Genomic DNA, 24457 nt, shown 5'->3' with positions numbered 1-24457 from the left:
CACCCCCCCCCCCCCCGGCTAGTACTAGAGCCAGGGCCTTGAGTCCACCATTACCCGTCACGGGGATCAAGGAGCCGGCTTGGAGGAACACCAGCATGGCCAGCTTGGTATAGGAAGCCTGAGGATGGGCACTTGTTCTTAGAGCAGCAAGAGCCAGTGGGGCTTCCTGCTACTGGAGGCTGGCTCTGTCCCAGCCAGAAGCTGGCAGCGTCTTGGATGAAGGCCAGGGACCCCTGTTGGGAGCTACTGCAGACTTTTGTCAGAACAAGGTTTCCTGTCCAAGCAAGCCCAGCTGGAGAAGAGCAATGAAAGCCTGACCCTCGACTGGGTGGGGGTGGGGGTAAAGTGAGGTAGAGATGTTGGGGGGGGCACTCACATCCACACCAGGCAGTCCTGGCAGTCCTGCTTCTCCTGGCTTCCCTGGCTTTCCTGGGGTCCCTTTGGGGCCCTATGTGGGAAGAAAAAGAGGTATTTGGGAGGTGTCTGGCTCCAAGCTGTGGCCTTCTTCAAAGGAAGAAAAATATCTTCATGCTGGGCACTTCCCAGCCACGGGGATGAGTCCCCCTTACCCTGCAGGCCCACAGAAGACTGCCCCACCCTCACTGAATCTGTAGAATGTTCACTGGGTAGATCCAGCCTCCCCAGCAAAGGGCTGGCAGGTCCCAGTATTGGAATGCCATTGGGCCCAGGACTGTCAACCAAGGCAAGGGGCCCAGGCAGTTCCAATAGGGAGGGAACTACAGAACTTTACTATCCCTCTTCCCTGACTTGTCTGGGCACTGACCCAAAATAAGCTTTCCGACAGATCCAGCAGACACAGAGTTCCACATACTCCCTTCCCACCGCCTTCCTGGCCCTGCCCTCAGGCCTCTCTTGGGGCAACACAAGCCCATGGTAGTGAGGACAGGGCATCAGTGATGTTTTCTGCATCCATCTCTCCGTTGCAAATTGGGAAAGCCTCCTCTACCACAGCCAAGAACACTCACCGGAGGCCCAGGAAGACCTGGAGGGCCAGCATCTCCCTGCAGAAAAGAAGATGCCCACAAGTTACACTGAAAATGGTTTTCCACTTGAGAGCAGTCATTCTTCAATCCAGTCTTGGAAGCTTGGCCCATGGAGACAATGTGGGGGTCCCCAGCCCCTCTAATCTATACTTGGACCCTCTGTATGGGCCAGGCAGGGAAAAGGTGAGCTAGAGATGAGCTGAGCCATACAACATTTGGGGATCACTTTGACAGCACAGGGACACAGGGCAGCAGGAATACTCCATATAGACCCTCTGACCTAGAGCTTTATATAAAGTGGCTGTGGGTGGCTGAGAGACTTCCCAAATCCATCTGCTTAGGAGGTGACAGCACCCCCATCCCCATTCTCCAGGAAGGTGTCCCAGCAGCCTCATCCTCTATAGACACCTACTAGGGTGGCTGAATATTTTAACTGAGATTTTAAGGCCATTGTAAGTGGGAGCCCTGATGCCTGGGTGCTCGCTAGGATGGGGCACAGAATGCAAGACCCTGGGCCACTTGGGTTAAACATGGTGGCCCTGCAGCATGGCCATGGCCATCTCTGCTGAGCTAAGTGTTGGAGATTCTCAGGGAGGCTGAGGAGAAGTGTGGGCCTTCATGGTCCCTCCCTATAGAGGAACACCATGATTGGGGGCTGCCTATTCTGAAGGCCCTATGCAGAGCTTTCTATTCCAGATGATGGGGGGCAGGCACAGGATTTTACCTGCCTCCCAAAGTTGTTTAGCCCACAACTGGGTGGGACACCCAAAGGACACCATCTCTGAGGCTGAGCTGGCCCCCAACCCCCTCCAAGACTGGCTCCACTCTCAAGAGCCCCAAGACGCCCAGGCCTCCAGAGTGACATGTCCCATAGCTCTAGATACAGGTGCACATGCTCCTCAGGGCCCCACTTCCAGCCCAAGGATCACTCTGTTTTCTACATCCCAGGGTCTGCCCTAGGAAGGAACAAGGTCCTTTTACTCCCACTGGAGGATGCCCTGTCTTCCACTCCAGCTCTCAGAGGAGGGGCTTGGATTTGTGGTCACAGGCCAGGAATTTCTGGGCACCTTCCCCACCCCTTTCCTGACTCACATCAATGCCATCCTTGCCGGGCTTCCCAGGTGGTCCTTGGGGACCAGGGGGGCCTCGAGGTCCCATTTTCTGAAATTGAGAGAAACGTTATTAGGTAGCCCTCCCTTCCAGGGGTCAGTCCTCCCGTCCCATCTTCCCTAGCCCAAGCAGCTCTGGGGACTATCCCAGCGGCTCGTGACCCTTCCCTGCCTCAGAGACCCCCGCCCCCAAAGCCACCAATGTCCGGAGCCTGGCGCCTGTGCGCAGTTTATTCTCGCTCAGGCCAGGCGCGGCTGCACCGCGGCCCCGTGGGGCGTCTCCAGGAACAAAGGCGACATTGTGCGTTCTGAGTGTGGTGGCAGCTCTGGAAGCGGCCGGACTCCACCGGCGAAGACTAGTGGGAACGCGGGTACAAGGCCGACAGGTCCTGGTGTCCGTGGGCCTCAGCCGCACCGCCACACTCCACTCCGGTGGCGAGGCCGCGGCAGACGTCCTCGAAGGTCGTCGACCGCGGGCTGCGGGTCGGACCCACCGGGCAGGGGTCGTCCCCGGCCGCGCCGCTCGCCGTCCCGCGCTAACCCCGACCCCAGGCGGCGGGGCGCACTCACCTGCGCGGAGGTGGCCGTCAGGAGCTGCCCCAGGAGCAGCAGGGCCAGAGCGGGAGCGCGCGTCATGGCTGGACGGGTTCTGAGCCTCGGGCGCCCGGTGGCCGACGGCCCGGCGGGGAGGTGGGCGGTGCGCGGTGCGCGGTGCGCGGTGCCTGCCGAGGGCCCCGCCCTGCCCCGCCCGCCTGCCGGCGCACAAGCCCCCATTCAGCCTCCCGGACCTGGGCGGGCGAGGGCGCGCCGGCCGCGGAGAGAGGAGCCGGCAGCCTCGGAGTTAAAATTATCCCGGGGCAGCGCGTCACACACGCACCTTTCAGCACACAAGGAAGAATGTTTTCTTTCTCGCTCCTTCGCCAGAGGCGGCCGGGAAGAACCTGGCGGTGAAGGGCGCCATTTAAGAAGTCCGGGGGGCGGGGGGGTCTGGAGAGATGGGTCGGAGGTTAAGAACACCGTTCTTGCAGAAGACCCGGGTCCGAATCCCAGCACCCATGGCAGCTAACAACTGTTGGAAACTCCAGTTCCAGGAAATTCAGTGGCCTTTTCTGTCTTCTGTACGCATTGCACAACATGGGTGCACCTACATGCATGCAGGCAATGCACACGTATGCATAAAATAATAAATACATTTTTTGTTTTGTTTTTGGTCTTTTTGAGACAGGGTCTCCCTGTAGCTCCAGCTGTCCTGGAACTCACTATGTAGACCAGGCTGGCTTTGAACTCACTGAGATCCGCCTGCCTCTGCCTCCCAAGAGCTGGGAAATACAATTTTTTTTTTAATAAAAAAAAAAAAGTTGCAAGGGGCTGTGGGGCATTGTGGTACACACCTTTAATCCCAGCACAGGAAGGAGGACCAGGTGGGTGGTGGGTGACCTCCCACTACACCTCTACGATGCCTATCAGGACCGGGGCCCTATATGGGGTCAGCCTAGAGCTGCTTGCTAGGCACCCTGTACCCATCTTTTAAGCCTCCCCCTGTGGGCAAGGCCTGGCTGTATCTATGTCAGCCACCATTGAAAACCTCTCGTAGGGCACCCTGTCCCCCAAGAGGGTACAAGATGGTGAACTTGAAGAGGGAGGCTCAAAGCTCCAGGAGGGCCAGGTACCAGCCCTTCCTCCATCTCAGCCCCTCCCTTACCTATCAAACATCTAAAGTGCCTGTGGACTCACAAAAGCTGTGGGAGCACAGCCTACTCCTGCTTCCTGGGAATCTGAAATGCTGCCCTGGGTTTACAGGGTATGGCGGAAACGTCAAGTCTGTAGGCATTTGCAGGGTTCACCAGATGGGAATGAACACAGATCCAGTGGACAAGGGTGTGAAGGTGTGTGTGTGTGTGTGTGTGTGTGTGTGTGTGTGTGTGTGTGTGACCAAAATAGCCCTGTGGGACGCTGTAGCTCTCACCTGCCAGGTAAAGTAACAGGAGAGCCTTGCTCTACCATCAAGCCCCCAGCTGCTTCCTTCAGAGCTCTGCAGCAAGCATGCAAGAACGGACTTGGGAGCCAGGCAAGGGGAAGCTCAGGAGGTCCTGCCCTCCAGCAGAGTCTAGAGATTAGTCCTCTGACAAGGGAGGGGATCAACTTGGATAGCAGAGACCCTTCCTACCCTAATCCAGGGGCCTGGTACAGGTGGTGCTTCCTCAGTCCAACCTGGAGACTAGAGTGTGGTGGCCCCTCTAAAGTATCTTCCACCTGACCCAGGGTCTCCTGGGCACCCCAGCACCTAGCATGCAGCTAACAGGGCAGCTGCTGGGTGCCACTCACGAAGCACAGCTGGCCTTCAGCTTGGGTCTGGGGAGCAGCCTGGCATTTGAGGCAGACTTGGCTTTCAACCTCCTCACACGCTCACCCCTGCAGCTTCCTGGGGCCAGGCCAGCCTTACATCCCAGACCTGTCAAGTCTATGCTTCCAAACACCTGCGAGGTGGGGGCAGAACTGAAGCTACTTGCTTTGAAACACCATTCTCCCTAAAGGCTGGGGGTCAGGCGGGCCAAAACAGCTGCCATTCCTACATGCCTGGTGCTGGGCACAGGACCTCTCCCCCTGCTTCAGGTGTTGATTTTACCTATCCAACTTGAACCCTAGCCATCTGGACCAAGGTGCCTAGGCACTGAAGATCAGAGAGATCTCACTTAAGTTGACTGCTGGATGCCCCACATCTATCTCAGCCTCCATTTCCCTTCCATGGTGGGAGCCTCACCAGTAGGTCAAACCACAGCTAAGGTGCCAGAGGGCCCACAGCCTTGGAAGGGCTCTGTCCATAGCACAGGATGGTGATCTTGTTGAGAAATAGCAGTGGACCCATGGATTCAATTCAGGGGGAACTGTGCCCTCCCTAAGAGCATCAAAGGACTGTGACATGAATGTCACTCAGGTTATTTAAGAAAAATACGTGTCACTTGTGCGCCCAACTGCTTGCTTTCTGTAAGCAATCACTGTCGTTCCGCGATGTATTTAGTAGAGCGAAAACAAAAGAGCGGTAACATGTCCTAGTTAACGTTCCTTATGAGCTTTACGTAAAAGGTCTGTGACATGAACTCTGTCACCTGGTTTGCCCAAAGACAAGTATGAGCCCCCTCCTCTCTGAGGCTCATAAAGCTCAACCTGGTGACAGATATGTTAAGGAACCAGAAGGGGGCAATGCCAGGGAAGTTCAGTCTGATGGGCTACATAGGGCCAGGAGGGTAGCACCTTGGCAGAGGCCTAGTGGACAGGGGCACACGGAAGATGGTCTAGACCTGCAACCTCAACAGTCTCCACTCACCCAAGGGGACCGTGTACCAGTTCCCAAGTTCTTTTAAAAAGATTTAAATTTTCATGTGTCTGCCACATGTGCAGATGCCAGAGAAAGGTATGCAGTTCCCCTGGAACTGGGAGCCACCCTACATGGGTGCTGGGAATCAAATGTGCCTTATTTAAAAAAGACTTTTTTTTAAATTTTATGTGTCTAAGTGTATTGCCTGCACACAAGTGTGCCTTTGTTGTGCAACACCCTTGGAGGTCTGAAGAGGGCATTGGATCCCTTGGAACTGGAGTTACAGATGTTAGCCACCATAAGGGTGTGGGAATCAAACTTGGGTCCTCTACAAGAGCAGCCAGTGCTCTTAACCACTGAACCATCTCTCCAACTCCAAGCAGTACAGTACACATTCCGGAGCCATCTCTCCAGCTCTAGCCCCTATATTCTTGAGCATGTGACAAATGGCACTTGAGCTGGACAGTTTTTGTCAAGTTGACACAAGCTAGGATCAATGGGGAAAGAATCTCAGTTGAAGAATTTTATCAGACTGGCCTGTGAGGCTGAGGCAATTTTTCTTTTTCATTTTTGTGTATGAATGTATTGCCTGCATGTATGTGAGTGCACCCATGTCATGCAATGCCATGGAGGTCAGAAGAATTTTGGATTCCCCTGGAACTGGAGTTAAGGATGGTTCATAGCCACCATGGAGGTGCTAGGAATCAAATCTAGGTCCTCTGCAAGAGTGGTCAGTGCTCTTAACCGCTAAGCCATCTCTCCAGCCCCGTGAGGCATTTTCTTAATTGCTCATTGATGCAGGAGGGCCCAGCCCACCATGGGCAGGTGGACCTGGGCTGTAGAAGATAGCTGAATTAGTCAGGGGAAGCGAGCCAGTAAGCAGTGTTCTGCCACAGCCTCTGCTTCAGTTTGTCTCCAGGCTTCTTCCTTGACGGTGAACTCAGCTTTATGATGAAAGTAACCCTTTTCTTTTGTCTTTTTTGAGACAGGGTCTCCTTGTACCCCAGCTGTCGTAAACTATGTATACCAGGCTGGCCTCGAACTCACAAAGATCCCCCTGCTTCTGCCTCCCAAATGCTGGGACTAAAGGTGTGCACCACCACGCCTGGCTTGCTTTCTTGTTTTATCACAGAACAGTAGTTGAGGGCTGATGGTCCAGCCCTGCATTCAGGGAGGCTGAAAGTTCAGGACAGGTGAGTGTGCTTGGGCTGGGTGCCTGCACTGGGGACCTGTGTCATAAGACAGTGGTGGTGTTTGTGCGTGAGAGGCTTTGTGTGGGCAAAGCACCATGGTGGGCAGTGGCTAGATTGCTCTGAACTGGGGGAAAGAGGGAAGTCTAGGTAAACATTAGTTAATGAAATCAGACAACAGAACAGGATTCTGGTCCTCATCAGAAAGACAAAGTCAAAAGAGTTTATTCAGAAAAGGCCTCACTTGGCACCAGACTAAGAAAAGAGGCCCCTCCCCCCAGACCCTTAGGGGTCTGTTCACAAAGACGGGGCTCAGAGGGCAGTGGGGGAGGATGCAGTGAGGTAAGGAGGGTTCTGAAGGCTTTGGCCTTCCCTGAGGGCAGGGCCTCAGTCCCTCTGGTGACCACTGCAGGGACCACCAGGGAGAGGCCAGCACTGTGGGGCACCGAGAAGAGCCAGCAACAGGGCTCTGTGACCCTGTCAGCCCCTGCAGCAGGCTGGGCAGAGCCAAGATGCACCCCTAAGGCTTTGGGGATTCAGCAGAGAGCCTCATTCCTGCCGCCTCCTCTGACTCATTCACTGAGATTCCTGTGGGGCCAGGGCCAGGGCCCTCCTCCAGGCTCCCCTGGTCCTCCAGGCTCCCCCGGTGCTCCTGTTGGCCTTCTGGGTCCTCCTCTGGCCCACTCCCGTCCTTTTGGGCCTCGGAGCACTCTGAAGAGGCAGGAGGTGGGGCCTGGGCCTCCAGTATCTGAGTGTTACAGTTGGTGGCTACTCCATGGTCCCCAGCTTCCTCTTCCACCTTCCTCCGTTTTCTCACTTCATCAGCCACCCCCGCCCCAGGGGTCACAGGACAGGGCTGTTCAGTCTCCCTAGGTTCCTGGTGGACAGGGCTGAGGGCACACCCCTCAAGGTTCAGGGCAATTTTCTCTACCTCAGAGACACCTTGGGGGTCTGGCTCCCCTGGGGCCTGCTCTTGCCTGTTCCCCTCCAACTTCCGCTTTTTGCTCTCTTTAGGGCTCAAGGACTCAGCCTCATCCCTCTGGTTCTCATCCAAGGTTCCCACATCCTGGGGCTCAGTGGTCAGCAGCTGGGAATCCTTGGTTGCTTCACTGTCTCCACTTGGGTCCCCCTCAGATCCAAAGGTCTCACCCTCGGTGTCAGGCTCTTGGAAGGGGTCCCCAGAACTTTCATCCCTCTCTGCCTGTCCCAGGCCCATCAGTGGCTGGGGCATAGCCTGGGGCCTGAATCTCTGCAGCTTGTCATGGGGCCCCCACACAAACTTGCATCGGGGCTGGTAGTGCTCCCACGCAAAGTGCACAAGCTCACGGCGCTGTCGCCGGCAGCGTACAGCAAACAGGAAGTAATCCAGGGCACTCTGGCGCACGCCGGGCAGTTCAAGTTGCACTAATGTCTCCTCCAGGAAGAAGCGGACCAGCGGTGCCTGGTAGTGCTCCAGGCCCAGCTCACCCAGCGACTTGAGGATGCGTGTAATACGCAGGTTGTTGTGGCTTCGACTACAAAGGTAGGTGGCAGGGGGATGAACCTGGTCCTAGGAGTGCACATCTGGCCAAGGTACCCTCCCATTGGCTCCACCCCAAAGTTCCAGGGTCTCCTCAATCCCTCCCCTCCCACCTGAGAAAATAGCTGTTTGACCCATAGACAAGAGCTTCGATTATGTGGAGGTGACCCAGCCCTTATTGTCTGGGAGACGCTGCTGGAGGCTAGAGGGGTGGATGTGCTGTCTGTGGACCTTCCTTGCCCCTGCCTCCTGAGTGGGTATAGGGGCTGAAACTTCCCTGGCAGGTGGTAGCCCCCCTCAGGTAAAGAGGGTGTCAGAGCCTGTATGGGGCCTCACATTTGCCTGAAATGGAGCTCCAGATACTAAGGGAAAAACGGGGGGGGGCTGCCAACAGGGCCCTGTCCTTACCAGTTCAGGTTCTGGAAGCGCTCCTGGTAGTTCTTCGCACGACACACAGCACCCGTGTCCTTGTCCTCAAGTTGGATCCCATAGAAGCCCAGCATGAGTTCATAGGCCCGAACAAGACGCTCTCTGACCTCCTTGGAGCTTTTGAAAGCCTGGAAAAGACCCCCACAGTGTGCTCAGGTGGCCCTCCCTGACTACAGTTCCCAGGGAGCAGTAGGTAGCTCCTGCACACCAGGTCAGCCAATGCTTGGGCCCTAATTTCGCCTCTCAGGGTGAGATGACACCAGCCCATCTCTAACTTTCTTCTCTAAGCCTGGTATGGTTGTGTCTCTGAACCAGCTCCACCTGTCACAAGAATCCCTCACTGTGCAAGGTGCTCCTGTCCGTTATCTCCACCATCAGCACCACCTTAAAGCTGCCTTCCTTTCCTTGGTGTCCAACAGGTGGGGCTGTTCTTCAACAGGCAGATTTCTAGATGTCACAGGAGCACCATGGGACAGGTTCTGGCCAGCCTCTGAGTTAAAATTATCCCAGATGGCGCATCACACATGCACCTTTCAGCACACAAGAAAGACCATTTTCTTTCTCGCTCCTTCACCAGAGGTGGCCAGGAAGAACCAGGCGGTGAAGGGCGCTGCTTGAGGGAAGAGCATCAGAGCAGGGGCTCTTTTGGCCCCTGGACCTCTACAGTGCCAACACGAGGCAACACCAGACACAGCAGCACAGTGACATCGTTGCAGAAAGGGGCAGCTTCCCTGACTTCCCCACTCTGGCCCAGGATGGGAACTTACCTCGACTTCTTTGAGTGTGAGGGGCTTGGCATGCCAGTTCACTCCTGGTTCCCTCAGAGGAAACAGCCTGTGAGGACGGGGAGGGCGCAGGCACTTTGGTGTTGGGTGGCACCTCACTGCCCTCATTGGCTCTCTCTTGACCCTGGGAGGGGCGGGCTGGCCTTGCCTGGTTCACAAGGAACACAGGTGAGGAGGGTATGATGGTTACTTGGAGCCCAGGCCTATGTGCTCAACAGGCCATGTGGTAGAAAGTCACAATGGGCAAGACCAGTGTGCCCACCGCCTTTGAGGGGAAGAGCGGCCCTTATGCTTTCCAGACTTCTTTCTCGTGTCATTACTTCTTTCTCGTGTCATTAATCCTTGCCATGGTCAAGACAAGTGCAGTCCAGCCCAAGTTGCCCTTCTTGACAGGTAGGCCTTCCCAGTCTCCCCACCAGACTTGGAAGCAGCAACCCCCGCAGGGCCCAGGAACAGGGACACAAACCAGGGGTAGGCAGCCAACACCTGTCATATGCATGTAGACTTATGGAAAGGACAGAGTGCTCTGCACACACTTAAACCCGGATGCAGCATGAGATAGCAGATGGCTGGGGGGACTCCTGCCTAGGTGCCAGGCCCAGCCTTCCCTAAGGCCTGCCTGCTCAGTCCCACTCACCATTGGATGTAGGAGTGATTCTCCTCAAGGAGATCATAGTTGTCCTTCCAGGTCTGAAGAATATCTTCAATGAGATAGCCTGAAAACCCCATGGGGACAAGTCAGCTGCAGAGGCCACTGTGACAGAGCTGTGTCAAAAGCACTGCCTATCCCCAATCCCTTTAGGGCTCTCAGGAGTCAGCAGAGCTGACCACAGCATCTCTGATCTAAAATGCACAGCTTTAGGTGCCTAGGTCTATTTCTTCAGGGAGTGGGGAGCGCTTACTCCCCATAGAACACCCTTGCCCAGGTGATAAAGAAAACCCCTGCAGAACCCAATCCTGGAACATGGTCAAGGGAGGGGGCCTGTGAAGGGCCAAATAGAAAACAGCTCAGGCTACATGGCCACATGGCCTGTTCCATGTTACAGCAAGAAAGCAACTGCATAAATGAGTGGGTGTGGGCAGGTACCAACGAAGCCAATTTATGTTTATGCCACCAAATATGGTGGATCATGTCTGGAATCTCAACACTTGGCAGGCTTAGGTAGAAGGGTACTAGGTTTGAGGCCAGCCAGGATACACAGAAAGACAATCTTGAGAAAAAGAAAAAAAGCCTTAAACCCATTCTTATCTCGTTTACGTGTTGCTTTCACACTGCAATGGCAAAGCTGAACAACTGCAGCCAGAGCCTAGGAGAGGGAAGATCTCAAACACTTTCTGGCCCTTCAGTGGGCCAACCTTGAATCCAACCCCCAACCCCCTTGGTGGCCTCCAGGGGGCACTATAGGGCTATTTGAAAGTCTGCTGGACTGGGGACATCCAGAACCAGAGTCCCAGTGACTGGTCAACTGGTAGAGGGCAGAAGTGCTGGGGCTGTGTGGCCAGGTACCATTTGGCTGGAAGCAGATCTCATTTTTGTAGAAACTCAGGTTGGACATGTCACCATTGCAGTCTCGTTCTACCAAATCCTGAGGAGCCAGAGAAAGGATGGTTGGAGACTTATGAAAAACAGGCTGTCTCTGAGGATCCCCCAGACTCATGCATTCAGGGGAGGGGGCAGCTGGTCAAGACCCCAAAGCCAGCTCAGGATTTACTCTGCAAGTAAGGGCAGGTTTGGGGTACAGTATCACCTTCATCTCCCTCCCTACCAACAGGGGTCATGGCTGGTCACTTCCCTCTGTACCTCAAAAGTAGTACAGGAGTTGCCAGAGACTCATGGGTACTGAGGAGAGGGGCTGAGGATGAACCCCATGTGCAGTCAGAGAGCCCTGTATGGATCACTGAATGATGTGTCAGCAGGCTGGAGCTGGTACCCTATTTTAAAGCTAGATGTTGGGGCTTAGGTAGGGCAATGTGCTTCATTACCCCATGACCAGGGGGAAGGACATGGATCTAAACTGACACTGAGCTTGTGTTCTGGATAACAAGAGGCACATCCCAGAACACCATGCTGGGCTCCCTGTAGGTAGGGGATACTCTACTTGGGAGAGGGCTGTGTCTCCAGATGGTGTCCATGGGTACCTACCGGGTAGTGGTGCCGGTATCTGCGCATGTCTTGCATGGCTCGCCAGTTGCGGTACCCTGTCATTCTGGACTGGGGAGAGAAGAAAAAGGATGAAGCACGTGGGGTATGCCCCCGCTAAGAGCAGCATATCTCAGGGGGCTCTGAGCAGGCAGGCTGACCTAGACCCTAGTGAAGCACTTTGAACATAGACAGTGGGGCTAGTGTGGTCACAGCTGAGACCTGCCCCCTTCCTGTCTTCCTCAACTCCCTCTTCAAGATGGCTTGGCCCAGGCTACCTTGCACACTGCCATGGAGTACAGCTGATGCCCTCATGTACTCAAGCCCCAGCTGCATCTGCTTCTACTTGGTCTGCTGGTCACTTTCACTCTGGTCTTAGTGCATTATGTATCTCCCTACCAAATGTCCCCAAGTACTATACCATCTCTCTTCACATTGGCTGTACCCTCAAGGGCAGCAGCTTTGCCACCTATAGAAGACCCAGATGCCTCTGGCTGGGTCTGATGGATGAGTGGGTGGATAGATGAAGCCTCTTCCTTATAAACCCTGCTCCTTCCTGGACCAATATGATGGAAGATCCCATGGCCCCTGGCGTCCAGGCCTGAGGCTGGCTTTTCAGCAAGATCAGGGCTCCTTACTGCCTCACACCCCTCAAGTCTGTTTCTGCAGATCAAGCACCTAGGACTCCGGGACAGGATCAGAGGCAACAGGTAACATGGATACTTTTATGAGGGTGGAGCCCTGCTAAGTAGGATGGTGGCTACAACACAAAGCCCTGTCCTATACTAGAAAACAACCTAAGAACATCAGAAGGGGCAAAGGCCAGGCCCCTGTATCACAGTTTGGAACCCCTCCTTTATGCCTTAAATCCCAGGCACTCCATCTGGTTTCTCCTTCGCCTGACTTCTAAGCTAGGGTCAGCTAGTGAGGTTGTCTTGCCTAGGTGAGGGATAATAGACTGAAATTCAGCAGAAGCCATGAACTTTCACTTCTCTACCTGGATGGCCAGCAGTGACCAGGTACAAAAGATGGAACAGGGCCAGCCCAGAGCCCCTAAACGAAAAGTCTCTACAAGGTCCCACACTGGGCATTAAGGAAGGGGGGAGGGAGTTGCAGGGGAGTGGGTGAGGCTTGGGCTCTCAAGCAGGAAGCAAAGACACAAGTCCTGGGCACCTCCAGAAGTCAAAGTGCCTGAGCACTGTTTCAGGAGTGACCCAAGGGCTGTAGTGGAGAAACAGGAACTCCCATCAGCACTTTCGGGAGGCTACAGCACCAAGGGGAAGAAGAACGGAGCTTCCCCTGTAACCTTGCCTCTACCCAACCCAGCTTGACCCCAAAGCATCAGGCAGAGGCCAGCGATGTCCTGCATGGAAGCCCCTCCAGATTCTGGGCCACTTTCCCACCAACAGCACACAAGCCGGATAACCAGTGGTCGCTGTCATGGGGAGACTACAGATCCTGGGGCCACAGTCCTGACTCTCCACTCCGAGAACCACAGCTGGAACCAGGACAATGCGCCCTGCAGACTGGCACAACCACTAACCCGCTGCCTGCTACAGAAGTAACCCGGGAGACAAACTCGGTAGAGCCAGCGGCTGACAGTGACCCTTCCGGCGTCCTCCCAGCCCAGCGCGGAGCGCCGGGCGCCGGGCAGGGTCGACGGTGTCTCTACGGCGCCCCGGGCAGACCCGCTGCGCCAGGGGCTGCAGGGCAGGCTCTGACGTCACCCGCGCCCCGCCCGCCAGTCGCGGCTCTGACGTCACCCGCGCCCGACCCCCTCCAGTCGCGACTCTGACGTCACACGAACTCGAGCGCTCCCCCCGCCAGTCGCGGCTCTGACGTCACCAACGCACTGCCCGGCCGAGCCCGGGCGCTACGCCCCGCTACGGGCAGGCGGCCCCGCGGTCCGCTCACGGCCTGGCTCGGCGTCCGGACTCCCCGGCCGTACCTGCAGGGTGCAGGGTCGCGGCTCCTCGGCGCCGCCGTCCTCGTCGGCCGTGTCGTTCTCCGGGCTGTCGTCGCCGTCCTTCCCGCTCTCGTCCTCCCATGTGGAGTCGCAGTCGGGGTCGTCCATGCTCGGGCGGCGGGACCCGCTCACGGCGGAAGTGAAAGTGAAAGAGGAGGAAGCGCGGGGGCGGTGTCAGGCCCCGCCCGCCATTCAGCACCGCCCCGCGCGTCCCCCTGGAGCTTGGCCGCTCTCGGCCGGGGGCGCCGTCGGGAAGCAGTGCTTCCGGCCTCAGCCCCCTCTCCCACGGGGGGGGTCCAGTCCCCCCGGAGGCCCCCTCCCCCCAGGAACCTCCCTCCCCAGGATCTGCCCAGCCCCCCCCAGAGGTGGAGGATGCAGCGGAGGGGGGCGGGGGGAACGGGGGAGCCCGGGAGGCTGGGGTGTGTGTGTTCCTCTTCCGGCCCGTCGTGAGGCGTCCCTAATCCTTGTTGGCCCGTCTAACTCGCAGGACAGAGTCTTTATGGCGGGGCTCTAGGGCCATAGTAGCTCGCTTTGTGTGTGTTCCCGTGTTCATATATGGGAACATATGTGTGGGTGCCAGCGGTCGATGTTGGGTGTCGTTCCTGAGAGCGTCTTCACTTACTGTTTTGAGACAGGAGGTCTCGTTCACCGGAGCTCACACATTAGGCTAGGCTGGCAGGCCCCCAAGCCCCCGGGGACCCTCGTGTCTCTGCCACCAAGCATGGCTTTTACGTAGGTGCTGGAGAGCGAGCTCAAGTTCGCATACTGGGAAGGCAAACACTGTACCGAGCCCTCTCCCTGCTCCTCTGCTTTCTAAAAGAGCCAGTTGTGAACTTTTGAAGCCATGGAGTTCTGGACACTTCTCCAAGCTCTATGCCCTCCTCCTCCCATTCTGCAGGTTCCCTGGGATCATGACCTTGTTACATGATACACTTTTTAAAAATTTTTATTTATTTTGTATTTTAGTTTATGTGTAATGCGTGTATTGCCTGCATGTAGGTAAGTGCACCCATGTCGTGCAATGCCTGCAGAGTTCAGAAGAGGCTGTCGGATCCCCTGGGACTGGAGTTACGGATAGTTGGTAGCCGCCATGTGGGTGCTGGGATTTGAACCCAGGTCTTCTGCAAGAACAGTGTTCTTAACCGCTGAGCCATCTCTCCATCCCCCATGATACACTTCTTGAGGACGGATAGAACGAGAAGGGAAAGGGCCTTCCTCCAGTCAGACTGAAGTTTGTACCCGCTGAGTCAAGGATTCCCGCACAGTTGACAAAATTCGCTTGAAGACTGCCTACGTAGAGACACTATTCCTTCTGTATAGCAGTATTTTCAAAGAAGAATGTTAAAATCGTAATGATTATGCTTCAGTCCATGAGTATATGACCTCTGAGTGTGGCCTTACACCCCTACCATATGTGAACCTCTACATTTCTGGGAATCTCATAAACAAGACTGTAAACTATTGTTTACAGCAAAAATATGTTAAGTCACTTGCAACCTGTGGTTTGACCTGATTAACTGTAATGCCATCCAATGCACAACAGGACCTGCAGCATTATCTCATTAAAATTCCTTAGCAACCCTTTGAGATGTAACTTTAGGAGCCACTAAGATCAGATCTATGCCTCAATTGAAAAGCCTCACATGCCACTCTCTGGAGCAGCCCCTGAGTACACTTGTGTGTGCTCTGCTTTTCCTAAACTTTTTTTTTTTTTTTTTTTTTTTTTTTTGAGACAGGGTCTCCCTGTAGCCCCAGATGGCCTGGAACTCACTACGTGCACCAGGCTAGCGGCTAGCCTCAAACTCACAGAAATATGCCTGCCTTTGCCCCCCTGAGTGCTGGGACTAAAGGCATGCACCACCATGCCCAGCTTCCTAAACACACTAGTAACTCCTGTTCTTAAGTCTATGCCTACAGTCTCCTACTAAACTCCAACTGTGCTTCATACGGAATCATCTTGAAGTTATTTTCTATGATGAAATCAAGAATCGTGGCTTCTCAGCATGGGGGCTCGAGATTTTAATCCAGCCTCTGGGAGGCAGAGGCAAGTAGATCTCTGAGATTGAGGCCAGCCTGGTCCACATAATGATTTCGAGGCAGGCTGAGACTAGCGAGACCCTGTAAAAACAAAAACCAAAAAGAATCCTGACTTCACCTCTGTAAAGAACTCATGGGCTTACTTGCAAGATGGTTCGGCTGGTAACCGTACCTGCTGGCAAGCCTGACAACCTTTGTTCAATCCCTGGGACCCACATGGTGGAAAGAGGGACCCTGACTTGTACAACTTGTCCTCTAACCTACATATGTGTACCACACAAATACACAAAAGCATAATAAAAAAAAAAACTCAGGTTGCTGTGTGTGGCAGCATGGAGCTGTCTGCGGCTGCTGACAGCAGACACTGGGGCTGGGACCTGGTTGCAGTGCCCCGTTAGGTAGAGAAGTCATGGTGGGATGTTAGTGTGTGCTGTGGACAGCTGCCCAGGGGTTGGTGGTTCTGGGAGAATATGGATTGGTTAGGCTGTGGGCAGGCTGCCTCCATGCCCTAGAAAGCAAGAGACATGCTGGGAGCTGACAGTGCTACTTACAGGGGACAGCACCTACTGCTGCCTGGTGCCAGTGCAGTGGTGCACAACCATGCTGCCAGTGTTAAGGCATTGCATCACTTAGGGCCTTAGGAGTTTACAGTCACCGGAGTTGCCTTTTAGCTTTTTTCAAGTACTGTTTGTACTGAGCCCTTCTCCAGGGAGCCTTGCTGGGTGGTGTTCCTTCCTGGAGTGCCTTTAGTCTGGTGATGCCCAGTGTGGCTCAGTGCCACCCTCCCTGGGAGAAGGTTCAAAATATTGCCCTAGACCCTGCAGAAGGGGAGTTTTCTGCCCACACAGGAGGTGGCACTGCTGAGTTTGAACCTTGCAGGTGTCTGACTGCTCAGGTCAGCATTGTGTTAACACTTCCTTCAGGCAAAACCAGTCACAGCCTGGTTATCTGGCCCAAATCTGTCCTTGCTAGCCCTCCATTCTGTAGCTTGCTGCTGCCACTCAAGAGCGTTCTCTCCGAAGAGCCTGCTCCCCAGCCTCCCTTCTTGATCACTCAGCCAGACTGGGAGAAGACCACACCTACCTGAAGATCATCGCTGAATTCCCACCAGAGCAGACGAGAGGAAGTATCTGTGCTCTGCAGGACAGGTCCTAGATGTCCCCAGCAGAAGGTGGCTCTGTGGGGGTTATCAGGCTCAGCACTGACAGTAGCTTTTCAGTTAAAAGTGTGAGCTGCAGCCGGGCATGATGGGACGTGCCTTAGTCCCAGCACTCCGGAGGCAGAGGCAGGCGGATCTCTCTGAGTACAAGGCCAGCCTGGTCTACATAGAGCGTTCCAGGCCAGCTGGGGCTACAGGGAGACCCTGTCTCAAAAAGGCAAAAAAAAAAAAAAAAAAAAAAAAAGAGGGCGGCAAACCCTTTCCCCTATGGTTTTGGGCGCGGGAGTGTTTTTGTGTGTGCTGGGGCCTCTTCTAAAAAAAAAAAAAAAAAAAAAAAAAAAAAAAAAAAAAGTGAGCGGCATAGCCTTTCCCCTATGGTTCTGTGGCCGGCAGTGTTTGTGTCTGTGCTGGGCACACTTGCTCCTCCACACACTGGTTTCCTTTTTTAGCTTTAGCTGGTGTCTTTGACATTACTGGCCAGGTTCACAGATACCACTGAGCTCCAGATCCCACCTTAGGCCAGGAGAGGGTGGCAGGCACCCCAGCAGAACTCCAGGCCAAGTTGCCAGGGGCCTGTGAATCCCATCTGACATCTATGTTGGCGGTATGACCTAGACATTCCTTAAGGGACACACAGACATGTCTATGAGCCATAAGGGACTAAAGAACTCATGAGGACGCAGGTCTATGTTCAGCCACAAGGGTCTTTGTGAGGCAGTGTGGCCAGTATGGGACTCTAGGGCCATCAGCTGAAGCCTGCTGCTAAGTACAAATAATGAACGAGGCAGATCCCTTGACCAGGCCTTCTCGTGCCTGGATGTTCTTTCAGATGGATTCACAAGTGAGCCTGGCTGCAGAGCAGACCGCCATCCTGATCATCACACACTGCTTCTCATGGTCAGTTTGCTCCCCATTTCTGGTTACTTCCAGATTCATCAACCAGGCTTTCCCCACAGATCATGCCTCTAGCGGTGGGCACTAGGCAAGAGCAGCACTGCCTCCTTTGGCAGGTGGGGGGATGGCGCCAGGCCAGTGTCCCAAACACACTGCAACACTGGCCTCTCTGGCCCTTCCTCTGGGACATACACACTGCTCCACGTCTGAGCAGTCTATAGTGTTTGGGTTTCATCTCTGTTGGCATAGGCCTCAATCCTCCACCTGTCTCACGAGGCAGGAGATTACTGTTGAAGTATGGCCATGTCCAGGCCCATATAGAAAGGGATCCATGGACCTCCCACACAGCGGACCTCACCTGGGAAGAGGGCAAGCCAGGAGACCAGGTGAGATCATCTGTGCCTACCCAAGATGTTTTCTGTGCCAGGAAGCCAGGTCCTGTGGCATTTTTGAGATGACTCAACCACTGTGCCTGGGAGAGAGTATGGGGGTAACATCATTCTGGCCCCTCCAGATGGCAGGAGGGCATTCAGTTACAGGAGGTGATGGAGTCTGGCCAGTACAGAGTCCGTCTGCTCATCCCACCCAACGGGCAGACTTGGCTCTGGAAAGATACCAGCCAGCAGCTTCAGGTCCAAGTCAGATGCAATGAGGCAGGCAAGAGTGGGGTGTTGAGTCACTTCCAACTGCTAGGAACCTGTCATGGTATCTATATATTGTATCCAGTGAGGCTAGTGAGTCACCTAACTGCACTTACATTTTTGTTTTATGAGCATTTTGCTCACGTGTATCGAAGTGCACCAGTGTGTGCAATGCTTGTGGAGGAAAGAAGGCATCAGATCCCTGAAACTGGAGCTACCTGTTAACTGGAGTTGTGAGCTGCCACATGGGTGCTGGAAACTGATCCTGGGTCATCTGAAAGAGCAGCCAGTGCTCTTAACTGTTAAGCCATCTTTTCAGCCCCCTGTGTACATTTTTAGTTATGAATCATGGGGGGGAGGTCCTTCCCTTTGCAGAAAAAGCTAACCTGTTTTAGTAAAACACAGAATTACAGGTTGATTTTTTTGTGCTTTAATGTTCTGTAAATGAGTGCATACTTCAACCAACAGGCCACCACTGTGTGAGTGCACTGGCCATGCCTTTCTGTCCACACCTTCATTTGGTCTTTTGGCAAGTTACTAAAATTACAAAAATAACCACTACAAATTCTCTGTATATGACATATAAAAACATAGCCAGACATACCTCAGTAGTAACCTTAAAACAAAACATCTCAGAAAAAAATTCAACAATTTCTGCAGTATTCTTTCTCATACAAAACACTAGTAAAATAGGCTTCTTAAGATTTAAATAGTGAAATACCAACCAAATTATATACATTTTTTACAGTATAAGTGAATGAGGCAAAACACCCAGTTCTGTTTCCCAGACGGGGAGGCCTGTGCAGTAGGGTGCGTGGGACCTCCAAAGATGCCCCCAGTGCAGACTGGAGTCTTACAGAAGGATAAGCAGATGCAAAGAACAGGCATCCAGGGAAGACCAGCAGCTCCTTCTAAGGATAGTGAAGATGGCATTTTATTGCTTGCTGACTTTTGGTCCTCTGGTCCCACATACCTGCTCCTCTCAATGCATCCAGGGCATAGATGGAGCCAACCAGGAAAAGGCAAGAGCAGGCTCAGAGGCTTCACATCCAAGCAGGGTTGCCCCTGGTCTTTGGGCCATGAGGGAGCTCTGATGGTCTGATAACACAGCAGTACCCCCACTAGCATCTGCTGGGCAGCCATATTCACCCAGGGACCTGAGGAGGCAGTAGGGGCTTGCAGCATTGGAACCTCTGTGGCAACCTGGGGCTGAGGTGTCTATGTTCGGCGCCGTTTGGCGGCACTGGGGCTGGAGGGATTACTGTTGGCAGTCAAGACTTTGTCGGTGACCCGGCTGCGTTTCCGCTTGTCTGCCCCTTCTTTGCACCCCAAGTCTGAGTTCTTCTCTTTGTCTTTGCTGGATTTTTCTAATGCTTTCCCCAAGCTCCCTGAAGATGAAAAAACTGAGAAACAAACAAAATACACAGAAACTCATTTCATCTTCCTGTTCACCCTTTGCACCAAATAGGTCTTCCCTGGGCCGGAAGTCTGTATACCTGGGCCTGAGGAGAAACCTGTCCTGAGGGCTTCCAGGCCAAGTCCATCCTGATGCTCTATGCTGAGGCCTCCAGGCTCAGCCATAGTGTTGGGTAAGGATGCAGCTGAGTGCTTGTCTCCCCATTCCCACCCCTATCGGCCATCAGTGACCCTCCTGCCTGAGGTGACCTGCTCTGAGCCCTTTAACTGGACCCTCCATCTTACAGACTCCAATGGCTGCCTGAGCATGCCCTGCCTGAGGCTGGCTTGGGGGGATAGGGTGCTGTGCTCTAAAGGAGCTCCACACTTACCATCATCAGTCCCATTGTGGGGGTCCACATCCTCCTTCATCTCCTCCTTCATTTCTTCTTCAATGACCACTTTTCCTGTGGAGGAGACAGCTGCCGTTCACTGGAAACCCACGGTGGTGGCCAGCGCTGGGGGACGGTCTGGCCAGGACTGCTTCCGATTCTCGCTGCCCACACAGGCCTCGGCGTCCATCACGAGATGGCATCCATCAGGAGACTGCCCTTAAGCAAAGCCCTCCCCAGCCCTTGGTTCCCAAGGCCTCCCAGGTACCAATGGAGGTGGGGCCTAAACAGGCCCCTCACACCTCCCTGAAGGTCCCCTGGCCTCCCACTCTTGGGGTGGTCTGGCTTTTTCTATTCCCAGCCCTGAGGGTGGCCGAGTCTCACCTTCTCGGACCTCCTGAATGATCTCTTCTGGAAGGACAAAGTTCCTCTCTGGATTTGGGAATGGAAGAATCTCAGACTCATGCTGCCAGCAAACAGTGTTATATTTTCAAGAAACAGAAAACAGGATGTCAGGTCACTAAAGACATACAGGAGCAGGCAGGAAATTGTGAGCATGTGTGTGTGGGGGATGACTCTTTCCTCAGGTCTGCCTCAGCTGGGCTTTCCAAATGACCTGGGAGGGCCAGGATAGCACCAGCCTGATAACAGACCAGAGGGAAGGACCAGGCCATGCCATTGAGAGGGGCCTGACATACACACTGGAACCTGCCTTGGCTCATCACGGTGGCACTCCCACCAGGACAGAGTTCCCCAGGGGCATCCTGAGGTTAGCAAAGCTATGCACACCTCCAACTCCACCCATTCTGGTTACCTAGTTATCTGCTTGCCTGTTGGGCACTGTCAGTTCTCCAGACCACTCTGGTTATCTAGTTACCCACCAAGACATAGTTAACTCTCAGCTCCATGAGGATGAAGACAGTGCTGGGTTACTACAGAGGCAATCTCATTTACCTCAGTGGAGCTCAGACAAGGCCAGGGGCCCAAACCACTGTAATCCACCCCACCTCCATTTTCCCCTGTGGCTGATGCTTTTCCCTGGGGGGGGTCTCAGCACCCAGTGATCTCCCTGGAGACTTCTGTGACCACCCACCATAAAAGCAGAGTCCTTGAAAGTGTGGACCAGCAACCGTGACTGGTTTGCACTTTTCACAGCAGGACTTGAGCTCTCCGGAGGAGGAGGCGGCCTCTTCTATTGAGATGCCTCTGCTCGGCCTAGCAGACCCCAATGAGCACCAGAGTCAGGCACTGCTGGCTGACTTTGGGAAGACAGGCTGTGAGGGGCTTGTCATCACCTTTTCCACCAACAGTGGGTGGCAAAGGATCCAACTCACCAGTGCCTGCATGTCATACATGGTGCTCAGATGGTCCCAGATGACCTTGGATGGGACCTGGCGCCCGATATTCTGGCTGAACTTGTCCCGGATACAAATCATGTGGAAGTGTCGATTCACTCCTTAAAGAGAGGCAGGGCAGAGGGTGAACCCGGGAGAGAGGGCAACTCTGGGCAGAGGGGCAGGGCTACAGGACAGAGGGAGGGGCAGGGGAGTGCAGGGTGGAGGTGAGGGTGTGCAGCAGTCAGGTGTCAAGGGGGACAGGGGTGTCCCAAGGTCAAGGGTTGTCCATCAGGGGTGCCCAGGGCCCGGGGCTGCAGAGGAGAGATGTGCCCCGGGAAGGAGCGTCCCCGAGGGCAGGGCCGTCCAGAGACGTCACGACGGGTCCGGAAAGCCGGGGCACCCGGGGGTGGGTCCCGTCACCCTCGGTCCCGGGCTCCGCCCTCCTGACGGTTTGGCCCGCCCCGCCCCCACGCGGGTCCGCGGCGCTCACCGACAGGCTTGTGGCCCAGCATGGCGTGGAAGAGGCACACCTCGACCTCTGGGCTCCACACCACCGTCTCCTCGGCGGGGCTCGGGGCCGCCTCGCCTGGGCCCTTGTCGCCCGGGGGGCCCGCGCCGCCTACTTCAGCCTCCCCCATAGCCGCCCGATGAGCGACAACCGTCCGGCGCGACCAGGCTAGCGCTAGGGCTTCGCGCAGGCGCACTGGCGCGGCGGGCGCGCGTTCGCTCGGCTTCTCAGGTCGTAGGCTCGCGTCCGCACAGGCGCAGTAGCGTGGGCTTGCGACGCCCCCTGGCGGTCGGCGCCTTTCCTGCGGTCTGTGCCCCGAGGGCCCGCTGGCACCGGGACTTTCAAAGTTGTACATTTTAAAGCTCAGCACCAACGAAGTGTGCGGAATCGAAAACGAAAACAAGACTTGTGCGTTGCAGGACTCCAACAGCCGGGTGCACGCCTCTAATTAGTCCCCGCACTTGGGAGGCAGAGGCAGGTGGACCTCTGTGACTTCGAGAAATGGCTCAGCGGTTCAGGGCACCGACTGCTCTTGCAGAGGACCCGGGGTCGAGTCCCAGCACCCACATGGTGGCTACGAACCATTCTTAACTCCGGTTCCAGGGGAAGCCGAAGCCCTCTTCTGATCTCCACGACATTGCAGGACACGGGTGCACTCACATGCATGCAGGCAACACACTCACACTTGGGAGGCAGAGGCAGGTCAATGTCTGTGAGTTCAAGGCCAACCTAGTCTACATAGTGAGTTCCAGGCCAGGTGGGGGCTACAGGGAGACCCTGTCTCAAAAAGAATCATAAATAAGGTAATTAATTAAAAAATAATGAAGTAGTAAAGATAGCTCTTTCCCGTCTTGCACGATGGCAGGTTAAAAAGCTGAGAAGCCTGACACAAAGAAGATACCTGCAACCTGGGAGGCTGGTGGTGGGTCCCTGGAGGCCCCAGTGCCGGCACCGCATTGGCAGATACTCCAGATCTGCTATGAATTCCAGTAAGGCTCTGTACAAAAAGAAGTACTCGGCCGGAAATACAAGGTTGGAAGAGAAAAAAGGAGAAAGTTCTTGTTATCGTCACAAAACCAGTTGGTGGGGACAAGCATGGTGGCAAACGGCAGTTAAGCTTTGCAAAATGCCTGGGTATCCTACTGAAGACGAGCCTGGGAAGTTGCTGAGACACAGCAAAGAGCCCTTCAGTCAGCACATGAGAAAGTTGCACCAGCATCACCCCTGGGAGGGTCCTCGTCATCCTTACTGGGTGCTACAGGGGACAGAGTGGTTTTCCTGAAGCAGCTGGATAGTGGCTTACTAACTGTGACTGGACCTCTTGTCCCTAACCAAGTTCCTCTGCAAAGAACACACCAGAATTTTGGCATAGCCACCTCCACAAAAGTCCGTTTCAACATGAAAACTCTCCAGCACGTCACTGACGCTTACTTCGAGAAGCTACAGGAGCCCAAACACCAGGAAGGCACGATCTGAGACATGGACAAAAGAAATAGGAGATTACAGAGCAGCACAAAGTTGATCAGAAGGCTGTGAACTCAAGAATTTTGCCAAAGATCAAAGCTATTTCTTAGTTTAAAGGCTACCTGCACTCTCTCTGACAAATGACCTGTATCCTTACAGCTTGGTGTTCTAAATTTCTTACCAAGAAGCTTTAATTATTAAGCAGCTGATACATTAAAAAAAAAAAAAGTGCTGGGCATGGAGGTGCATGCCTTTAATCCCAGCACTTGGCAGGCAGAGGCAGGCAGATCTTTGTGAGTTCGAGGCCAGCCTGGTCTACATAGTGAGTTCCAGGACAGCGGCGGCAACAGGGAGACCCTGTCTCAAAAAAAAAAAAAAAAAAAAAAAAAGGTAAAATAACAAAGGACAATACCTTAAACAGAAAGGACAACCCACAGAGTAAGGGAAATACTTGCAATTCATTGTGTCCACTGTGAGATGGCCCCTCACACCTACTTATGCTGGGATTAAAGGCATGCACCACCAGAGGACCCAAGTTCAGTTCCAGTAATTATTTTTTATTATTTGTATGTGTATGTGTGTGGTCCTGTAAATGTAAGTCAGAAGACAGTTTAGAGGAGTGGGTTTTCTCCTTCCACATTGTGGAACCTGGGATTTAATTCAGATCTGTCCATAATGGTAGCAAGTGTCATTTCCTGCTGAGCCACCCTTACCTGCCTGAAGCAATGTAACTTCAAAAGCTACAAAATATACACGGCTGTTGTTAAGACACTTAGTATAACTCTTGAGAACCCTGTATCCATCCTTCAGTGTACTAACTTGTCTTTACTTAGAAACCCTAATTGTGCTCAGACTGACTCATCCTGAAATTCTTTCCTGCACTGAATGTGAATCAAGATCCCTACCTCAGGGCTGGAGAAATGGCTCAGTGGTTGAGTGCATTTCAGAGGACCTGCCTTCAGTTCCCAGCACCAAGAGCGGGCGACTCGTAACTACCAGTGACTCAGTGACTTCAGGGGATCCTACACCTCTGACGTTTGAGAGGACCTGTAGGGCTCCTGCACTCACGTGCACAGTCCTCCGCCATACACTAAAAACAGTAAAATTAAATACTAAAAAAAAGGAAAAAAGAATCCCAGCTTCACCTTTGTGATGGTGCACACTTTTTTTTT

General features: G+C 54.2%; 3 protein-coding genes and 1 pseudogene across 3 annotated transcripts in view; 1 reads left to right on the top strand and 3 right to left on the bottom strand.

The window, feature by feature from the left end:
• Col9a3 (collagen type IX alpha 3 chain) overlaps positions 1-2843 on the bottom strand; it is a 24865-nt gene extending 22022 nt beyond the window's left edge. The window contains exons 1-4 of the mRNA XM_008843249.2: positions 2684-2843; positions 2097-2165; positions 987-1022; positions 377-448 (exon numbers count right to left, since the gene is read on the bottom strand). Coding sequence (XP_008841471.1) covers positions 377-448; positions 987-1022; positions 2097-2165; positions 2684-2749 — 243 coding nt within the window. The 5' untranslated portion in view covers positions 2750-2843. The remainder of the gene's footprint in view (positions 1-376; positions 449-986; positions 1023-2096; positions 2166-2683) is intronic.
• Positions 2844-6807: 3964 nt separating this feature from the next.
• On the bottom strand, positions 6808-13631 carry Ogfr (opioid growth factor receptor). The gene is made up of 7 exons (XM_008843248.3): positions 13441-13631; positions 11496-11564; positions 10860-10938; positions 9990-10068; positions 9335-9401; positions 8547-8695; positions 6808-8133 (listed from the first exon to the last, which is right to left on the bottom strand). Exons 1-7 carry the CDS (start codon positions 13564-13566, stop codon positions 7140-7142), a joined length of 1563 nt encoding a protein of 520 aa, XP_008841470.1. The 5' UTR covers positions 13567-13631; the 3' UTR covers positions 6808-7139.
• Positions 13632-18596: 4965 nt separating this feature from the next.
• Positions 18597-22075, bottom strand: Mrgbp (MRG domain binding protein). The gene is made up of 5 exons (XM_008843247.2): positions 21804-22075; positions 21311-21432; positions 20361-20442; positions 19977-20051; positions 18597-19592 (listed from the first exon to the last, which is right to left on the bottom strand). The coding sequence occupies exons 1-5, from the start codon at positions 21949-21951 to the stop codon at positions 19408-19410; spliced, it is 612 nt and encodes a 203-aa protein (XP_008841469.1). The 5' UTR covers positions 21952-22075; the 3' UTR covers positions 18597-19407.
• On the top strand, positions 21961-23457 carry LOC103742295 (annotated as a pseudogene).
• The last annotated feature ends 1000 nt before the right edge of the window (positions 23458-24457 follow it).

The sequence above is a fragment of the Nannospalax galili genome, unplaced genomic scaffold (genome assembly GCF_000622305.1).
Source record: "Nannospalax galili isolate Female #2095 unplaced genomic scaffold, S.galili_v1.0 scaffold160, whole genome shotgun sequence".
Classification (NCBI taxonomy): domain Eukaryota; kingdom Metazoa; phylum Chordata; class Mammalia; order Rodentia; family Spalacidae; genus Nannospalax; species Nannospalax galili.
This window is presented reverse-complemented; position numbering and strand designations above follow the sequence as displayed.